The sequence below is a fragment of the Hemicordylus capensis genome, chromosome 3 (genome assembly GCF_027244095.1).
Source record: "Hemicordylus capensis ecotype Gifberg chromosome 3, rHemCap1.1.pri, whole genome shotgun sequence".
In the NCBI taxonomy this organism is placed as follows: domain Eukaryota; kingdom Metazoa; phylum Chordata; class Lepidosauria; order Squamata; family Cordylidae; genus Hemicordylus; species Hemicordylus capensis.
This window is the reverse complement of record NC_069659.1, coordinates 323012206-323030631: the sequence shown is the minus strand read 5'-3', so window position 1 is coordinate 323030631 and position 18426 is coordinate 323012206. Positions and strand designations below refer to the sequence as shown.

Here is an 18426-nt window from a genome sequence, read left to right as displayed (position 1 = left end):
GTTTTCTTTCTAGCGCTCAGGAGGTGCCTTAGCAATTCCTTTGTGTGCATTTCAAGGGACCGTATCTCTTCACGCGCCGACAGGAAAAACCCTCTCTTTATCCACATATGAGGTAAGCACAGAAGGGCAGAAAATAACACCCACATCAAAGAAAATTGAGGTGTACCGTTCCAAGAGCGTGGGTCATGAGCCAAACCCTGAGGATTCTCCGACAACATTTGCCGATACAAATGTGAAGATTCATTTAGAGGTACTTGAAATATGTGACAATGAAGAAGCCATGGATACAGTATCAATTATCAGTAATATCAGCCAATCATCAACCCAAGTCCGATCTCCATCCTTGCGTTATTCACGGAAAGAAAACAGATTTGTCTCATGTGATTTAGGGGAAACAGCTTCCTATTCACTCTTCATACCATCAAACAATCCTGACAGCGATATTAACATATCAATCCCTGATACTGTGGAAGCTCACCGGCAGAACAGTAAAAAACAACATATGGAAAAAGAAGGTTATCAAGAAGAGATACAAATGTTAAACAAAGCATACAGAAAAAGAGAAGAAGACGGAGGCAGTAGTTAAACAAAAAAACAGTTTAATCCAGAAGTCTGATCTGAATCATTTTGATTGCCTTCTGAGTGAAGATGGCTCACTCTTTTATTTTGCTTGGACATTAAATCAATATTATGAATACTCATGCACCAGTAGAAAACATCACTCCATTTATGAATTTATGATCCCAGATACGATGTGACAAATGTGGCGATCCTCTACATCAGTGGTCTTCAATGTTTTTCAAGAGGGGAGCACTTTGGCAAAAACAACAACAACAACAACAACAACAACCCTTGAATGGGAGAGCCATTTCCCATTGTGCTGATCTCCTCACAGTACTGCCCTTTTCTCAGTGCTGGGAGAGGGCCCTTTCAGAGAGCTGGAACCCTCTCTTAAGGGCTTTAGGAGGAACACACTGGGAAAGGCTACTCTTCCCAGTGCTCTGTGCATGCTTTCCAAGATGATACAGGGGAGCAAGAGGGCCCTGTTTCCCTTAAAGGAGCTCCTGGCATTGGGCAAAAGCCAGTACTGCACAGTGGGAATGGTTGCATAGTGTGAGGGCAGCTGTACAGAGTATTCAGCTTTGTCTGAAGTTTCACACAGGCCCTGTAAACTATTTGTCAGCACTTAGGGCTGAGGAGGGGCTCCAGGGGAGCCTTTAGGCCTTTCAGTGAAGAGCACTGCTCTACACAGTTAAGCTTCTTAAATCCAACTGAAATCAATGAGATCGAAACAGTCTAACTGTGTGCAGGGCTGCAGCCAAAGGTTTTTAAGCAGCTCCAATGGGGATAGGGAGGGGAGAATATGTTTTTTCTAAATCAGGGATTCTCAAAGTTGGGTCCCCAGATGTTATTGCACTTCAACTCCCATAATCTCCAACCAAAGGCCAGTGGGGCTGGGGATTATGGGAGCTGAAGTCCAATAACATCTGGAGACCCAATGTTGAGAATCCCTGTTCTAAATGAATACCTTTTGTTTTGCTTTTCATCATTAGGCTATCTATCTTTGGAAACGTGGATCAGCAGGTAGTATTTTCCCATCCGAGTAAAAGATTTCTGCTGTTCTAAGGGTCACGTGAATATGTCCCTTTATTTCTGTGGAGTGTTCTACTTTTCTGCCCTATACTCAGATATGCACAGAAACTCCAGGGAGTGTCTCTGATATCCTTGTTTTAGAAACTGTGGGCACAAATTGAATGTACACTGGGATGCATGTTGAAATGCAGGTGCTCTCTGTGACTTGTGATGGGATGGGATCCATAACCAAATACAGAAGTTGTCCTTTGCTTTCAGTGGGGTGAGAGTTCAGATGGATGTTCAGATCTAGATCCCCAGAGTTTATGGGTTAATCTGTGGCAAGAGCTTGCACATCATGTTACCAGGGCTTTTTTTCTCTTTACACAAAGTAAATCAGATAGAATAGGAATGGAGGGGTTGGCATCACTGTCCATGTGATGGGTCCTGTATCCGCTGCCACCACTTGTTTTCAATCATCTTCTCTGATCATATCTGCTGCCCTTGACAGCAGGGAAGTGCTTTAGGCATGGGCTGTTACTCCAATACAGAAAGCTGAATATTTTAGAAATAAAGATTTATTGTTTCTCAAAGGAAAAGAAATAAAACAAAAGATTGTCCTTTCTGAGAAATACACAGTTCAAAGTACAACCAGTTACAGTTTACTGTTCTTTAGTCTGAGTCCCTTTCTGCTAGTTTCCTTCTTGGCAGTTAACTTCCAACATCCTTGGTTCTGAGATCCATGGAACTCTCCCTGTCAATCCCAGTACCATGAGTACCTCACTCATTCCCCAGACCAAGCACCTTATAAAAACATAAACAATTCTTAACCTGTCAATTCTTCACAGTCCACACAAGCAGAATCATATATGCTTTAGAAATCAAATCTGCTGGTGTATTGCAGCATCCCTAATTATTTTAGAGCTGATCTGAAAATTTGTGTAGAAGTCATTTTGGTGGAATTTGAGGGTTCAAAAGGGGAGAAATGAAATAGTGGGGAAATTCAGGAGTGAGTGAGAGGTCTTGTGAGGTTTTGAGGGATGCGTCTTACAGCTCGGTGGTAGCAACAGAAGATTCCTCCCTCCCTCTCTTCCTTCCCCATCTTTCTAGTGGGGCCTGGCCTGTTCAGTAGTAAAGCTGGAGGGGCACTTCAGATTATTTAAACAGTGGTTTGAAGTATGCAATTAAGGGCCAATTTGGATATTCTGGCTCCATATGATTATGTGGAGCCAAGGACATGCTGAGGTATTGGGGAAAGAGCAGTGTGCTTTTGCTTCTCCACACATGATGGGTCACCACTCACAGTTTGTCGGAACCAGTCTGTAGTGCCATTCCAAGGGGGCTTCTGGGAAATAATTGTGGTTGCTAGTGGGCTGAGAGATTCATGAGAATGGAAATGTTAACAGTTCTAAAACAGTAGGACACATATGTTGGTTTCACAACACAAAAGAACACCATTCAAATGTAATATGTCATCATAATATCATTAAATCTGGTAGCCAAAATTTAAGGATCCACATTTTGTAAATATGGTGACTTTCATGTTGATATAATTGTTGTGCATTTCATTGAACCATATTACTGGCTGGCCCCTGTTCCAAATTTTACAATTGTTGACATTGATAAGCCAATCTAAATGTTGCAGTTTACCCAGGGCTCTCCACATATTGGCCTCTTTCACACAGTCATTTGAATCTAGATTTAATGAGGGTTGCCAACATTTATGTGATTGTGTGAACCCATGCCAAGCTGGGAATCTTGGGCTATACATTACTTTGGCAAGGGTTCACACAATCATGTCAATGTTAGTAACCCACATTAAACCTAGATTCGAACAACTGTGTGAACCAGTCCATTTACAGATATCAGAAATGGAACATTTTGTCAGTTCAGCAAAGAAGCAAACAAGAGCTAATTGTATGATGCATAATTTCATTGAACACAAAGCAAGACCATTGGATGCTGGGTAGCATCCAGTTGTGCCCAATGTTTTTAATATGATCCTCCTAAATTAACTGGTGCATCACCCTCATATTCCTTCATTGAAGTGAATGGGGAAATCACTGCAGGCTGGGTTGCTCTGCAAGGGAATCTCTGCATCCCTGTGTCTGCACTTGCTGTGCACAATTCCTAGAGATTACATGCCATCTGATATCTGGGCAGATTTAAAATACTGAAAAGCAATGTTGTTCCTGAACATTTTATTAGGGGAAGCATCGATGTGTTCTGACCATAGTTAGGATGAACCTTTTTTTCACAGCTCATATTAAGAAGTGAATTCCCTATCCTGCCTATGCTAAGGTGTCCTATTCTTCTTCCTAACTCATGAGAACTGAAGATCCAGCCATATGGCTTCCATGAACTAGTATTAAGTCCTGACTCATAATCTGGGAATCATTACTATAGTAAATCTTGACATTTTCCAATTACAATTTTCACACATTTGGGGGAATTGTTGACAGCTTGGGGTTTGTTGAATCACATTGGACCAGTTTAGTCAACTTAATGGGGATCCCATAAGGCAGTGACTGCAAAAGTGATCACCTGCTGGGAAATATCTAGTTGCCTGAATCAACAAATCCTGAATCTGGTCATGTTCTTATGATGGCAACAGCACAGGTGCAGGTGGCTGGCTGTGATTCATTTGTACTCTATTTTTAATCTGTGCTGAAACCATCAGTCTCTTAATCATGGTGATTAATTTACTTTCCCGTCTCTTGGGATTTTCACGAACACATAAGGGGTTTTTCAATTAAGCCATTTTAAACCCTTCAAATTATTGATTCAGAAGATTCAGAAGACTTTTTGTCCCTGATTTACTGGAGCGGTTCTTTGCATAAATGTCACAAACTCAAGGGACTCAATACAGAGATCATTTTGGCTGTGTGTGAAAAATGGGATGGAGCCAGTAATCCCAATACTGGAGTCTTCAGTGCCCTCAGCTGCTGCCACTTTTGCTTCTACTTACCAACTGGGCTTATGGCCTACCTTCCATTAATGCCTCAAGGGCTTAAGATACTCCACAATCTTTAAAAGCCGAAATTTCTAACATACTAATTGAAAGCAATATGTCATTGAAACTATTAAAATTCTGTTTCCCAGTTTATCCCCGGCTTCTGAATGCTAGGTAAATAATCCTTGCATTCCAGTCTTTTCCAAATGTTCTGTTCCTTGCGTGTGATTGTGATTGTTGGTGCTTGTGGGGGCAGTCAAGAGGACTACAGTCTCTAGGGCCACATTCGGATGTAATGCGAAACCGGAGGTAAACAAGGCAGAGGTTGGAACTCTGTTACATCTGAATGCGTGCAACCACTGTTTCACGGCAAAAGTGGCTGTGGTTTGCCTTGCCAAACTCCAATTTGAACCTTTAGTTTACAGAAAGGTTCACTGCCAAAACTAGAGGTTTGGCTGCCGCAGCATTATGCCTGAATGAGGATGCTGCCACAACTGCAGTTCAGTGCTGTTTCTGGAACCACAATCATAGAGACAGCGGCACAAACCTGCCCGGGATTGCATCCACTCCATGCCTGCGGTGCTTCTTGCTGACAGCCTCTCTGAGCACTTGCGCCACCCCTCCTGCCTCCAGTCCAAAAAAGCAGTTGCCTGGCAACAGGTACGCCACCACATCCCAGCCCAAGCTTGTCAGTCCGTCAACTGGCAAAGTCACACCAGGGCAAGCCCTCTTCCCATTCTCTCCCTTGTCCCCCTTCCCACCCCCAGCAATCAGGAGAGAAAGGGGAAAGGATGACAGGACGGGCACTAAGTACTTTGCTCCCCAATAATGAAACAACAAAGATGTATGTACACAAGCGCTCCAGGTGGCAACATTAGCAGGGCACCCCATTAGAGCATAGGGATAGGAATGTATGGCTGGGCGGGGATACCCAGGGTTGGGTTTAATGGATTATTGAATGGCTAAGGTCTACTTTTTTGTGCAATTATGTTGGGGAATGACATCCTCTTCTCCCATGGACCACTCTCTCACAAGATGGTCAGGCCATGGGGGCCACACAGCAGATGCCAGCCAGCCAGGTTGCTCTATACAGGAAAGCCATGGGGACGGGTACCCTAGTAACTGTTCTCCCTGTATTGGAGACTGCTGCCAAGAAGCTGTCGAAGCGTGCCCTCTGTCAGCCCATTTGGACATGTCCACCCTTGCTTGTGACCCCAAATGGCGGCCCTGCTCTCCTGGGGTTGGTGGAAACCGGGGCTTCCTTCTCCTACAATTCCCCATGGTGTCAGATCTGCATACAATGCAACAATGGTCTGAACCTGGGCATTTTGAATGAGAGTGAAGATCTGTCCCTGCACCCAGTATAAGGATTCCCATGCAAGGATTCCCAGGGAGGAGGGGGTTGCAGTGTAAAAGTTCTATCACTAACCGGCAGGAGGGGTGCTTTATAGAGTTTACTCAACTCATGAGCATGCAGTCTGACAGAAGTTTTATACCCTCAGGACTTCCCCAGTAGACTGGCCCTCTCATGGGAGTGCAAGTCCGCAGGCAGCAAGCCACCAGGGGTGCAGGAGTGTGGCTTGGTCTGCATTGACTGCTTTGCCACTCAGTGGAGGGCTCCATAAGCGGGTAACCCACTTGAGAGCAACCGGGCTCGCCTGCCAGCCCGGTGGTTCTCACGGTCACCAGAAAGCGGGAGCCTAGCGTGAGAATCGCCTCAGGGTTTAACACAAACTGTTATTTGTCATTAAATCTGGGTCAGACAGAGGTTCTGTTGCTCAGATGAAGGGATGGCCTTATTGTGGTTTACTTGTTCTGGATGAGATTGCACTCCCTTAAAGGATCAGTTATGCAGTCTGGGAGCACTCCTGGATCGAGCATTGCTGCTAGATGATCAGGTGTCAGCTGTGGCCAGAGGGGCATTTGCTGAACTCTGGCTAGTGAGACAGTCTAGACTCTCATCTGAGACTAGTGTAACACACTCTACATGGGGCTTCCCCTGAAGACACGTCAGAAACTGCAACTGGTTCAGAATACAGCTGTGAGACTGCTGCAGGGTGTTAGGCACATGGAGCACAAAACATCTGTGCTTTGTCAGCTGCATTGTTTATCAGTAAATTTCTGGATGCAATTCAAGGTGCAGATTCTTACCTTTAAAACCCCAGAAGGCACTTGAGGAACCGCCTTCTCCTGCATAAATCTGCCTGAGCCATTTGATCGGGCAGGGAGGCAACTCTTGCATTCCTCAGTGAGGCTGGCAGTATTGCAGGAGCGTGCCTTCTCAGTGGTTGCCCCCATTTTATGGAACCTGCTGCCCCAGGATGTACATTTGGCCCCATCACTAGACATTACCAAACAGTATTTCAGCAGAAGCTGAAGATCACCTTCTTTTTTCAGGACTTTTAAATTCACTCTTGCTCTGTCTCTAAATCACTATTTTTTTTCTTGCAAATAATACAAAACATACAGAGACTTTACAAATAACAAATATTTACCTATAAATAAGCCTTAACATCTGTATTCCAATAAGAAATCTTTCTTGTCCATCCATATATTTTAAAACTCATAAGTTTAAAGTAGTATTATACATTTGAATGTGTATTTCATAAACCCAAAATTACCTTAGGGAAATTTTTGTTGATATTGTCAGTTCCAATATCAAATACAATTATTCAAACATAAGATGAACTTGGTGGCCAACATGATGGGTTGCTCTCTGTCAATGATATAGTCCCACTGGAACTGCTGCAGGATGGCTTAAAACAGTTTCCAGACAGCAACACAGCATGTCTTCCACTGGAAATAACAGGAGGCACTCTCTGATAATGCCAGAAGCAGTTTTTAGGCATACTGTAGCACCCCTAAGAGCTGGCCTTAGGGATGGACAAGCCAGGCAGTTGTCCATGGTGCCTACCTGAAGGGGGCACCACCAAGCTGAGCTTAGAAGTTCAGTTTGTTGAGTGTACTGTCTGCAGTGAGCTAAGAAGTGTCTCTACTCTTTTATTTAGAGTTCTACAGGTTATTTGTATACTAACTACAAAAATGAACTTATGTTAATTAGCTTGGGGGTGCCAAAGGCACTCCTCACCCAGGACACTATTGACCCTAAGGTTAGCCCTGACCATGGTTTAATCAGGGTTTAGTGTTATGTCTGAACCTAGTCAGTGTGTCTGCAGAGGTACGCAAGAAATAAAGGATAGCATTTTATAGTGGGAATAAATGGGGAGCGAAATATTATCCACAACTGATGGATAGAACTCTTGGGAGAAATTTTGCTAGACTTCTCCAAAGCTGAAACCTCCAGTTATTCCTCAGAATTTTGCTTTAGGCTAAACTTGGTTTTATGTTAGGGATGCATGGACCCTAGCCTTGGAAAAACATACTCCTCTTCCATTGAAATTTTGCAGATGTTTCTTCCAAATCAGAACCTCCACATTCAACTTGAGATTTTATTTTGGTGAAGACTTGGTGACAATGAGGGACATGCTGAAACTCCAAATGCTGAACAGCTTCACAGGATCATCTGGAAGTCAATAAGATGTCTGAGAGAGGGAATCAGAGGTGTGCACACTCCTAGTGGGTGTATCATCTGAAGCTGCCGATGCGCCCAGTTACCGACTTCTGTCTGAAATTCAACCGATTTTAGCTCAATTCAGACATTATGCTGTATGAGTGAACAGATGTCTGTGCATAGATACATGTGTTTGTATGAATGACTGTACCTATGTTCATTTTAAAAGTGAACCTGGATACAGGCCCTTCAAATGCATGGTACAGATGGAAAGTGTACCTCTGTACTTGCGTTCAGCATAACATGTGCATGATTGTACCTGTGTACAGATCTGTATGTCTGTACACTCATTGTATGAGTGTGCTGAACATAACATGTAAATGGGCCTTTAGTCAAGCCAACTTCAAACTTTGGTATCAGAAGTCAACAGACTCTTGGGAGAAGCGGGATGAGAACAAGACTTGGGCAGCTTCAGACATCATGCCCACCAGGAACATGTGCACCGCAGACAACTCCAGTTCCCTCTCCCAGACTTCTTACCAACTTCTAACTGATCTTTGAAGCCAGAGTGCCATTTGTCTTGTTGGAACCGTTTCCCTCAAAATCCTTGGGATGTTTCTTCCCAACGCAAGCCTCCAAATTAATACTAAAATGTCACTTCAGGCAAAATTCAGTGGCATCTCCACTCCTCATAGATGCAGCAGATGGTTTGCCAGCAAAGACAATGTCATGAGCAAGGAAGTATTTCTGAATGATGAAGTGGCCACGAGGCTGTAGAAGAATGTTTGGGGCCCAAGGCACCAGATATACTTCAGATGTTATCTCTGCTTTTAGAAGCCTGTTCCACCATTGATTTTTTTAAAAAAGAGAGTTCAATATTTTGTGTAGGAAACCATTATACAAATGATATTTTAATGCTAATTCATTGTGTTTATCTGGAGATAGACTTAGGAGCATTCATATATGACATAAAAGCCATCCTCAATTTGAACTAATTGTAAAGTACTGTACTGCTGTTGTTCGATGGAAAGTGAATAAATTTCCTTTATGCCACTTGTGTAAATTGCTCCCTATTCAGTTCTTGATTGACCTGTGTGATTCATTTTCAAGCTTTGGGTAAGATTTTTGGACAAATGTTAAGAGCTATTTCCACAGCACTCAGGAACACGTATTGTTTTCCCCCTCTCTTAGTTCATGCATTAGTGAACACTGGAAACTGTGCATTGCTTATCATTTTTAGAAACCCAGCTGGATTTAAATTTTTAAAGCCCTTTTAAATATCTAATGAGAAACCATTTCATCCTTTTCCTCTTAGAATTCCTCCCCCGGTGACCTTTAACGTGCCTCAGAACACAGGCTTGACATTTGTGCGCAGAGGGATGGTTGTCAAAGTGACCTTTTTGAAGGTGACTTCAAAGAGATGAGATCCGGCTAGCCCTCTGAACCAGTGAAGAAAAACTCTTGGGAAAATATGAGAAGCAGAGAGATCTTGCACCTGAGTGTACTGATGCACTGGCTTTGAACTACTGAAAAATGTATTTCACATCACATTGAAAATCAGGAAGCCCGGGATTCAGAATATTCTCTTTTAAATAGTCAGATTTTCCCAAAGACTTCAATCCCTAGTTAGCTGGTCTTTGGAGAACATAAAAAAGAACATCAGGTCTTGACTGTCCTGAGCATTTGGAATGTCTTGATAAAGCTAAACTTCAATGACTGACATACAAAGCAAGGATGCACTGGTGCTGCAAAAGAGCAGAACTTGCCAACCAACTGCACCAGTGTAGCAGGGAAGTGGCCACACAAAAGATGCCCCCAAGGGCTGCACAAATCTCAGAGACATATTTCAGGTGGCACAGAGGAAGGGAATGGCATCAAAAATTGCCGCTTCCCCACTGAATTAGTTAGTTGGGAAGTTAGGCTGCTCTCCTGCTGCACCCATGCATCCTTGCTCTGTATGTCAGCCAGCGGAAGCAGAAGTTGGTGACTGTATTACTTATACCTCTGTTAGTTTCTGTGACCTTTTCATTCCTGAGGTTCAAAACTATCTGAGGGCTTGGGAGAGATAATTATACTGAATTAACAGGACAATAAAACAAGATAAACAATGGTCAACATCCAAACTAATGGCATGCCCGCAGAATAAATTTTTACACTGTGCAGGAGGGGAGGGGTGATTTTTGGCAGTTCTTTTCCACCTGAAAATGCATGTGCCTTCCAGAAATATGCCCCTCAGGGTCCCTCAACCTTCAGGGACATATTTTTGGCAGGCAGAGGGGACTGCAGAAGGAAGGGCTGGTCAGCAAAAATCTCCCCTCCTTTGCGTGATAGAAAACATTATTATTTATTTAAAATATTTATTCCTCGCCCCTTCAGTACGAGGCTGCTTGGGATGGCTCACAACATTAATAAAATAGATACAATGTAAAATAAAACTAGTAAAGTTAACCAGGCTAAAACCACCATTAAAACTATATTTTCTAAAAGTTTCAAATTAAGTTCTTTAAAAAGCTAAAAACTGAGAGCTATGAAAACTAAAAAACCTACCAGATATAAGAATCAGATGAAACATTAAAACACCTCTTTAAAAAGATGTGTTTTAATTGTTTTTTAAAAACACAGGGAGGGAGCATGATGAAGCTGTTCGTGGAGGGTGTTCCAAGGCTGAGGGGCCACAACCCAAAAGCCCCTGTACTCTAGTCCCTGCCAAGGGGACTGAGGTGATATTCTTCCACTGGTGTATCCTTAATCTGGATATTGGCCAATATTAGCAATACATATCTAAGATATTATGAACAATATGGAGTTAAAGTTACCCCTCTACCTGCTTAACCCTGGCCACTAACATTAAATAAAAAGTATGAATAATGGCAAATTCTACTGAACTCAGTGATTAATGGCCTGACTAAATTTTCTAGAGCAAATGCTATTGAAATGTATTAGTCCTTTAGACTACTTTCTAAGTGGTACTGTTGAGAAATTTAGTCAGGATGTCAGCCACTGTGATTTTCTTCCATGTAACAATGCTTAGGATCATGCCGAATGTACACCAACTTGATCCTGGATTGCAGTCTGATATTGCAGGATGTGGAATAAAATGTGCGCCTCTACCCCCATTTGGGGGAACCTTTCAATCTGTATTTTCATCAGCCTTCTAAATCAATAATTAATTCCTAGCTGTAAATATCTCATGTTTCTCTAATAGGTTTTGTTGTTGTGTTAATGGATTATTTCCATAAACACCTTGTAAGATTGCTGCATTTATCAGAATAATGAACACAAGATTACAGTGGAGTGATAAATGGCTGTGAACTTTTTGTTTCCTTGAATACTGGATCTTACAATATTAGACAATGCTCACAGGCTAAAAGCTTTTAAAAAAAGAATTTTAAAATTCTCTTTTCCAAATTCCTAAATCTAAACAGTGCTGTATGAAGTACTCATATTGTGTCAACTAGTTTTGGGAGGTAACATAAAAGAACTATCTCAGCCTGGTTCACACAAACTGCATTATCAAGTGCAGAGGCGTATCTAGGGAAAATAGCGCCTAGGGCAAGCACTGAAAGCATCTTTCAGATAACTTTACCATAATGTCAGCTCTAAAATACAAGTCAAGCTTTTTTTCCACCAAAAAATGCTGGAAAACTACAAATTTCAGTATGCTGGGGCTCATGAAATACCCAAATACTATGTGGAGGTGTACTTGGAAAACTAAACAGAAGTGCCTGTCTAATTCTCTACTATGCATTATAGCATCACTATTACAGAAGTTTTAAAAATAAATAGAGAATTTGACTTTTCCCAGATACTCTGAAAATAAATAAAGGATATGCAGACTAAACTGTGTCACTGCTTGGAATATATTCTAGTATTTCAGAAAGACAGTCAAAATGAGAGAAAAAGAGCAAGAAACTCCCAGTGGGGCTTAATACTAAGGATTTCACACTGATTCAAAGACAAATTCACCATTAATAGCCATATTATTAAGACATCACATTTAACTCACTTACCACTAGAAGCAAAGTAAGAGCAAATGAATACAATCCTAGCTCGTAAGCTTCAGCTCAATATTCACAAGCCCTGATTCTCTGTACAAGGTGCCAAACTGAATATGTGTACAGTGACTTATAGTATATTAAATTTAATTTTTTTAAACCTTTGGGGGGCTTCCTAAAGGCCTTGGGAGGGGTCTGCAAAGGTTCCCCCTCCCCCCGCTGGCCTCTAGGGCCTCGCAGGGACCATTTGAGCATGTGCAGTAGCCATTTTTTAAAAAAAAAAATTTAATGGCCGCTGAAAACAAAATGGCTACCGTGCATGCTCAGATGGCCTCTGCGAGGCCTGGCATGGTCTAGGGCCTCAGAGAGGCCATTTGAGCATGCACGGTGGCCATTTTGTTTTTGGCAGCCATTTTTTAAAAAATTAAATTTTTAAAAATGGCGCCCTCCTTCAAGTGGCGCCCAGGGCACGTGCCCTGTCTGCCCTACCCTAGATACGCCCCTGATCAAGTGATGATTTGTGTATGTGATTAAGGCATTGTTTCTGAGGTAGATATCAAGAGATAGGAAAGTTCTGTCACAGAACCGAATGCACAATGCATTCTGGGTATCCCCTGACTGACAGGTGGGAGCCCCACAATCTCCCAGCCTTGGCTACAAGCAGCCAGTCCTGGAAGACAATTGAAGATATGGGCTAAAGGAGCATTCGCTCCCTTAATCCCGTTTAAGAGGCTGGCCTCTTTGGCGGGTTTGCTTCTGAAGCACCATCGGGATCAGGCAAAATTCTGGCAATTCTTACAGTCAGACAAGACAAGGCTTGGCTTCCTTAGCCCAGTTTTGACTGATTGTAAGAACAGCCTCAATGTGTGAATAATAGTTCCAAAGTACATGGAACATAGGTACACTATGTGAACTGTAAGCAGAGGCACTCTTACCCCTGGATTTCTGTGCCAAAGTCCAGGGCCTCCACATCCCCTGGGGGCCTCAAAATCCTTAGTCTCCGGATCGCACTGGCCCACCACTGTGCTGTGTGGCTGAGCGTGACCTCTGTTTTAGAAACAGAGGAGGAGTGGGGGAAGAAATGTGTGGGGTGGAAATACTGCATGTGTCATGATGTGTGTGTGTGGGGTGGGGGACTCCAAAGACCTTTAGGTCCAGGCTCCACAATTACCTAGGTGCAACTCTGACTGTACACTTGTTGTATGAGTGTTAAATATAATGTCTGAATAGGGCTTCTATTATTTACAACTACATTTGTTTACTATATTTATCCCTCTCTTCCTCCAAGGAGCCCTCTCAACAACTCTGTGAGATAGGTTATGCTGAGAGATAAGTGATCGACCCAGAGTAATCCAGTGAATTGCATGGCTGAAGGGGGATTTGTTCTTAGTTTCCCTCCTCTTAGTGCAGCACTCTAAGCACTAGATCACATCACACGTGATCACTGTAGAGAAGATGAAAACATTAGCACCCTTCAGAAGCCTGAAATGAGGGTGCCAGGCATTCACTCAGGCTTTTGACTAGACTTATAGAATTAATCATTGTTTTAAATTGTTTTAATGTTTTAACTTTGTTTAATGTTTTTAACTTTGTTGTTTCATTGTAAACCACCCAGAGCAATGAGTTTTGGGTGGTATACAAATATGCTAAACAAATAAATACATTCATTGAACACACACAGGGTGGGGGGAGCAAACTCTTCCCCCCTCCCCACCTCCCCCTCCTCTTGCTCCTCCTCATTCTTATTTCTTATTCTTTGATTTCTTATTTCTTATTCTCCTGACTCCAAAGGTTCTAGGCAGTTCACAAAAATAAAGATAAGAAAAACAAAATAAAACCAACTGTTAAAAACAACAATTTTAAATTTAAAACATTCAACAATTACTAAAAGCATGGCTAAAAAATGTGTCTAAAGGGCTGTTCTGAAGGCTGGCAAAGATGTTAAACCATGAGACTCTACACACAATGTGTGTGTCGAGCCTAACCAGGCTCTTCAGGGAGAGTAGGCTTAGCCCGCTCTCCCCACAGACAATCAGGGAGCTTGTCCTGGGTGGTCAGATCGGCCACCCACACGATTACCAACTCTGTCATGGAGCCAGTAGGGGTGGCGGGGATTGGGGTCTGCCTGGCCCCTGGAAATCCCAGGATGCCCCGCATAAGCGTGCAGGGCATTCTGGGGAGACCCCCAAGGCCGAGAGGTCTCCTCAGGAGTCACCGCGGTGTGGCGACTCACGATCGGTGGAACGGGGTTAGCAGAGCACTCGCTAACCTCATTTAAAGGTGAGAGCAGTTAAGCAGGTTTGCTGCCAGGAGCCACACAGCTCTTGTTGCAGCTCACGACCTCCGAAAACCAAGCTGGGCTCTCCTAGCCCAGTTTTTGGAGGTTGTGAGAATAGCCTCCATGAATGTCTACAGGGAGTGCATTCCACAGCCTAGGAGCAACTACAGAGAAGGCCTGCTCCCGAGTCACCACCAGGTGAGCCAGCGACGGAGATGGAACCTCTCTCAATTATCTCAATGTGAGGTGGGGATTATGCAGAAGGTGCTCTCCTAGGTAAGCTGGAGAGTGATGCAGGTTTCTTCATACATCTGCAGTATGCAGCATGCACACAAGCACATCTACCCATTCTTTTGCATATCTGCAGCATGGCTACATGCATAGGCACACTACAGATGAAATGAAGTATGATGGAGACATAATCCCATGCACTGAATACGCAAACGCCTCCCACCCACCAAAAAAACCCCACAAAACCCTCAAAGGCCATCTTGTAGAGGACTTTGGGCTGGGTTCATGGAACTATGAGAAGAAGGAAAACAGCTACACTAAGGCTATTCTCCAAACCCTTTCCCCAGGGCTTGTGCAGAAGTTCACACAGTGCTATAACAGGTGGGATCGATAGCAGTTGTCATGCTTCCACTGATGCAAAATGTTACACAAGTTGTTACAAGTGAAAGAGCGCATTTGGATTCAGTGTTTCACTTCACTTGCAGAATGCGCTAATGCAAAGCTGCACAACTTTGATCTGCCAGCTGTTGCTGGACAACAAATTCTGTCATCCTTGACTATTGGCTGCTGTGGCTGGGGATGATGAGCGTTTTAGTCCAAAAAACATCTAAAGGACTGAAGTTGTGTACTCCTGCTCACATGCAAGCTGTAAAATGATTCTTCTATGAGTGGAAGATAATTTGAAAGGAAACACACCCTTTGATCTTCCCATTGTTTCCCCCCATCTTCTTGGATTGTCCAGTCGTCTTGTATTCAGTCTTCTTGGATTGTTCAGTCTTCTTGCACCCACTCTTCATCTATTTGAATAGGTAGAATTATGCCATCTGCTCTTGTAAAAAAGGGAGAAGTTCAATTTAATTGGGTCTGGAGAATCTTTCAAGAGGCCAGTTGTTTCTGAAATTGCAACATCCCTAAGTGCACAATGGAAGAAGATCTTAAATGCTTAGTACAGTAATTGTATTTCACTGAGATTGGTTTTTATGATCAGAATCTTTGTCCCTTTAAGCTACTGAAAGGAAAGCATTCATATTTCATCTTCCTTTTAGAGCATGCTGCTACACAAAAGGCCATGATGCAAGTAGTTCATCATTTCATTTTACATCAAGATTTTTCTTTTTAAATGTAACAACGTAATGGGGCTGTTCACACAACCACGCACATGAGCAGTTGGGCGGGGTGGGGGAAGGGAAGGCAGGGTTCAACCAACCTTTCGCTAGTCAACCCTTTGCAGCCTGGGCAGCACTCAAGCCATGCGCCCACGCCATGAGCCCACATGACCAGCACTGATGGGAGCTATGTGGATGACTCTCCACACTGCTCCCAGCTGTGCTGGTAAGCAGAGACCGAGACTCATTGTCCTGGCCTCCTTGAATCCCACAGTGCACCGCATACCATTCTAAGCACCCATCTCTGTGTCCGTGCAAGCTGCAAGCAGGACTGATTGTCCTGGCTGCCTTGAATCCCACAGTGCACTGCACACCGCTCTAGGCACCCATCTCTGTGTCTGCGCAAGCTGCAAGCTGGACTCATTGTCCTGGCCCCTTTGAATCCCACAGTGCACCGCACACCACTCTAGGCACCCATCTCTGTGTCTGTGCAAGCTGCAAACAGGACTCATTGTCCTGGCCTCCTTGAATCCCACAGTGCACTGCACACCACTCTAGGCACCCATCTCTGTGTCCGCACATGATGCAAGCAGCTTGTGCTAACACAAAATCCCAGAGCCGGGGTTAAGGGCTTGTTTGCACCCTTAACCTTGGCTAAGAGCCAGGCTGCAGTGCTGGGTTTAGCACCACAGCACCATTGAGATCTGTGTCGATCCCAGCCGTTTTCTCAGGCAGCCCAACCCAGCCAAGGCTGATAAGGAAAAGATAATTCATGTACTCCATGAGAGTATATTAAAAATGGAGTAATTTTTTACACATACACAAGACACGGCATGATGGGCACTGAAATCAATTCAGTTCTTTTCATCCCACCCAGTAAAAAGAGGTTTCCCCCCAGAAGATCAAAGCTTTTCAATATTCACATAGTTGATGTGACCATCACTACACTGATCTCTTACTTCCACAATCAATTAGATAATTAGGTCCAATTAAGTCCATGTATTACATTTTAAGGTACACTCCTAAGACATTTTAAAATAGACACCTAAAAATGTGGTGAAGACACAGCACAAACATCTACATACAGATACACAGGCAGGAACTGTGACTTTTAAAATAAATAAATAACCAAAACCCCATTCTGGACTTAGTCACGAAACAGACCAAAGAGGATGGGTGGGAGGAATCGTTACTTACATGATAGGTCAGGTGGAAAGCTCATCATATGGAGTACTAACAGACATCTGCAGTGAACAGACAATTTCTAGTACACATCAAGAATAAAAAACTGTTGCCTTTGTTTGGCTTCTGCCTGATACAAGGTATTTTAGAAAGGAACATTTTACGGTACTCTTCAAAAATGCAATTATAAATACAAAGAGATTGCAATAAAGAGTGGTTAAGAGTGTGAAAGTATAGCTGGGGAAACCCAGGTTCAATTCCTCACTCAGCCACGCTGTTGATCACTTTTGGCTAATTGTCAACTCTAAAGAGCAAGTTAGACATTGAGCAAAATTCTCTGCATGGAACTTTATTCTGCACCCCTCCCCCAAGGAACAAACAAAAAAACACCTTCATGTGATGGGAGATAATCCAGATCAGTCTGTGGCACAGGGGAAGAAGGGGTTAATCCCCACCCACCCATGCGTTCCCTTTAAGAAGGAATCCCAGATGTTAACTGCAGCTCCCAGAATCCCTAGCTGCAGTGGGCTGTGGTTGAGGATGCTGGGAGTTGTTTTCAAGAACATCTGGGATTTTCTGTTAGAGGGAACACTGCCACCCACTACTGTTCTGACCCAGATCACTGCACCAAAATTGCAGTTTTCCCCCTCAGGGAAAACTTTGTAGTTGTCTTCAAATGTGGCAAATGGCAGCTTTCAGGAAGCAATCTAACAGGAGCGACTATAGCAGGGGGAAAGTGTTAATCCCCTCCTGCTGCATCCAGAGGCGTATCTAGGGAAAATAGCGCCTAGGGCAAACACTGAAATTGCACCCCCTGTCCAAGCATCTGACACCCATCTTTCAGATAACTTTACCATAATATCAGCTGAAAAAATACAAGTCAAGCTTGTATTTTAATATTTCAAAAATCTTAATCTTTTAATATTTCAAAAACTATTTAGCAGTGGACTTGGCCAGACCAAAAAATGCTGGAAAACTACAAATTTCAGTATGTGGGGGCTCATGAAATACCCAAATACTATGTGGAGATGTACTTAGAAAACTAAACAGAAGTGCCTGTCTAATTCTCTACTATGCATTGTAGCATCACCATTACATAAGTTTTAAAAATCAATGGAGAATTTGACTTTTCCCAGATACTCTGTAAATAATTAAAGGATATGCAGAGTAAACTGTGTCACTGCTTGGAATATATTCTAGTCTTTCAGAAAGACAGTTAAAATGAGAGAAAGAGAGCAAGAAATTCCCAGTGGGCCTTAATATTAAGGGTTTCACACTGATTCAAAGACAAACTCACCATTAATAGCCATATTAGCAAGACATCACATTTAACTCACTTATCACAAGAAGCAAAGTAAGAGCAAATGAATACAATCCTAGCTCTTAAGCGTCAGCTCAGTATTCACAAGCCCTGATTCTCTGTACATATGTACAATATGTGTACAGTGTCTTATATTATTATTATTATTATTATTATTTTTACCTGTAGCCCCTTTGGGGGGCTTCCTAAAGGCTGCAGAGGGGGGGTTGCAAATATTCCCCCTCAACCCGCTGGCCACTAGGGCCTCACAGGGACCATTTGAGCATGTGCAGTGGCC

At 43.0% G+C, this 18426-nt stretch overlaps 1 protein-coding gene across 1 annotated transcript in view; it reads left to right on the top strand.

Moving 5' to 3' along the window:
* GPR149 (G protein-coupled receptor 149) overlaps positions 1 to 9093 on the top strand; it is a 65762-nt gene extending 56669 nt beyond the window's left edge. The window contains exon 4 of the mRNA XM_053312891.1: positions 14 to 9093. Coding sequence (XP_053168866.1) covers positions 14 to 586 — 573 coding nt within the window. The 3' untranslated portion in view covers positions 587 to 9093. The remainder of the gene's footprint in view (positions 1 to 13) is intronic.
* The last annotated feature ends 9333 nt before the right edge of the window (positions 9094 to 18426 follow it).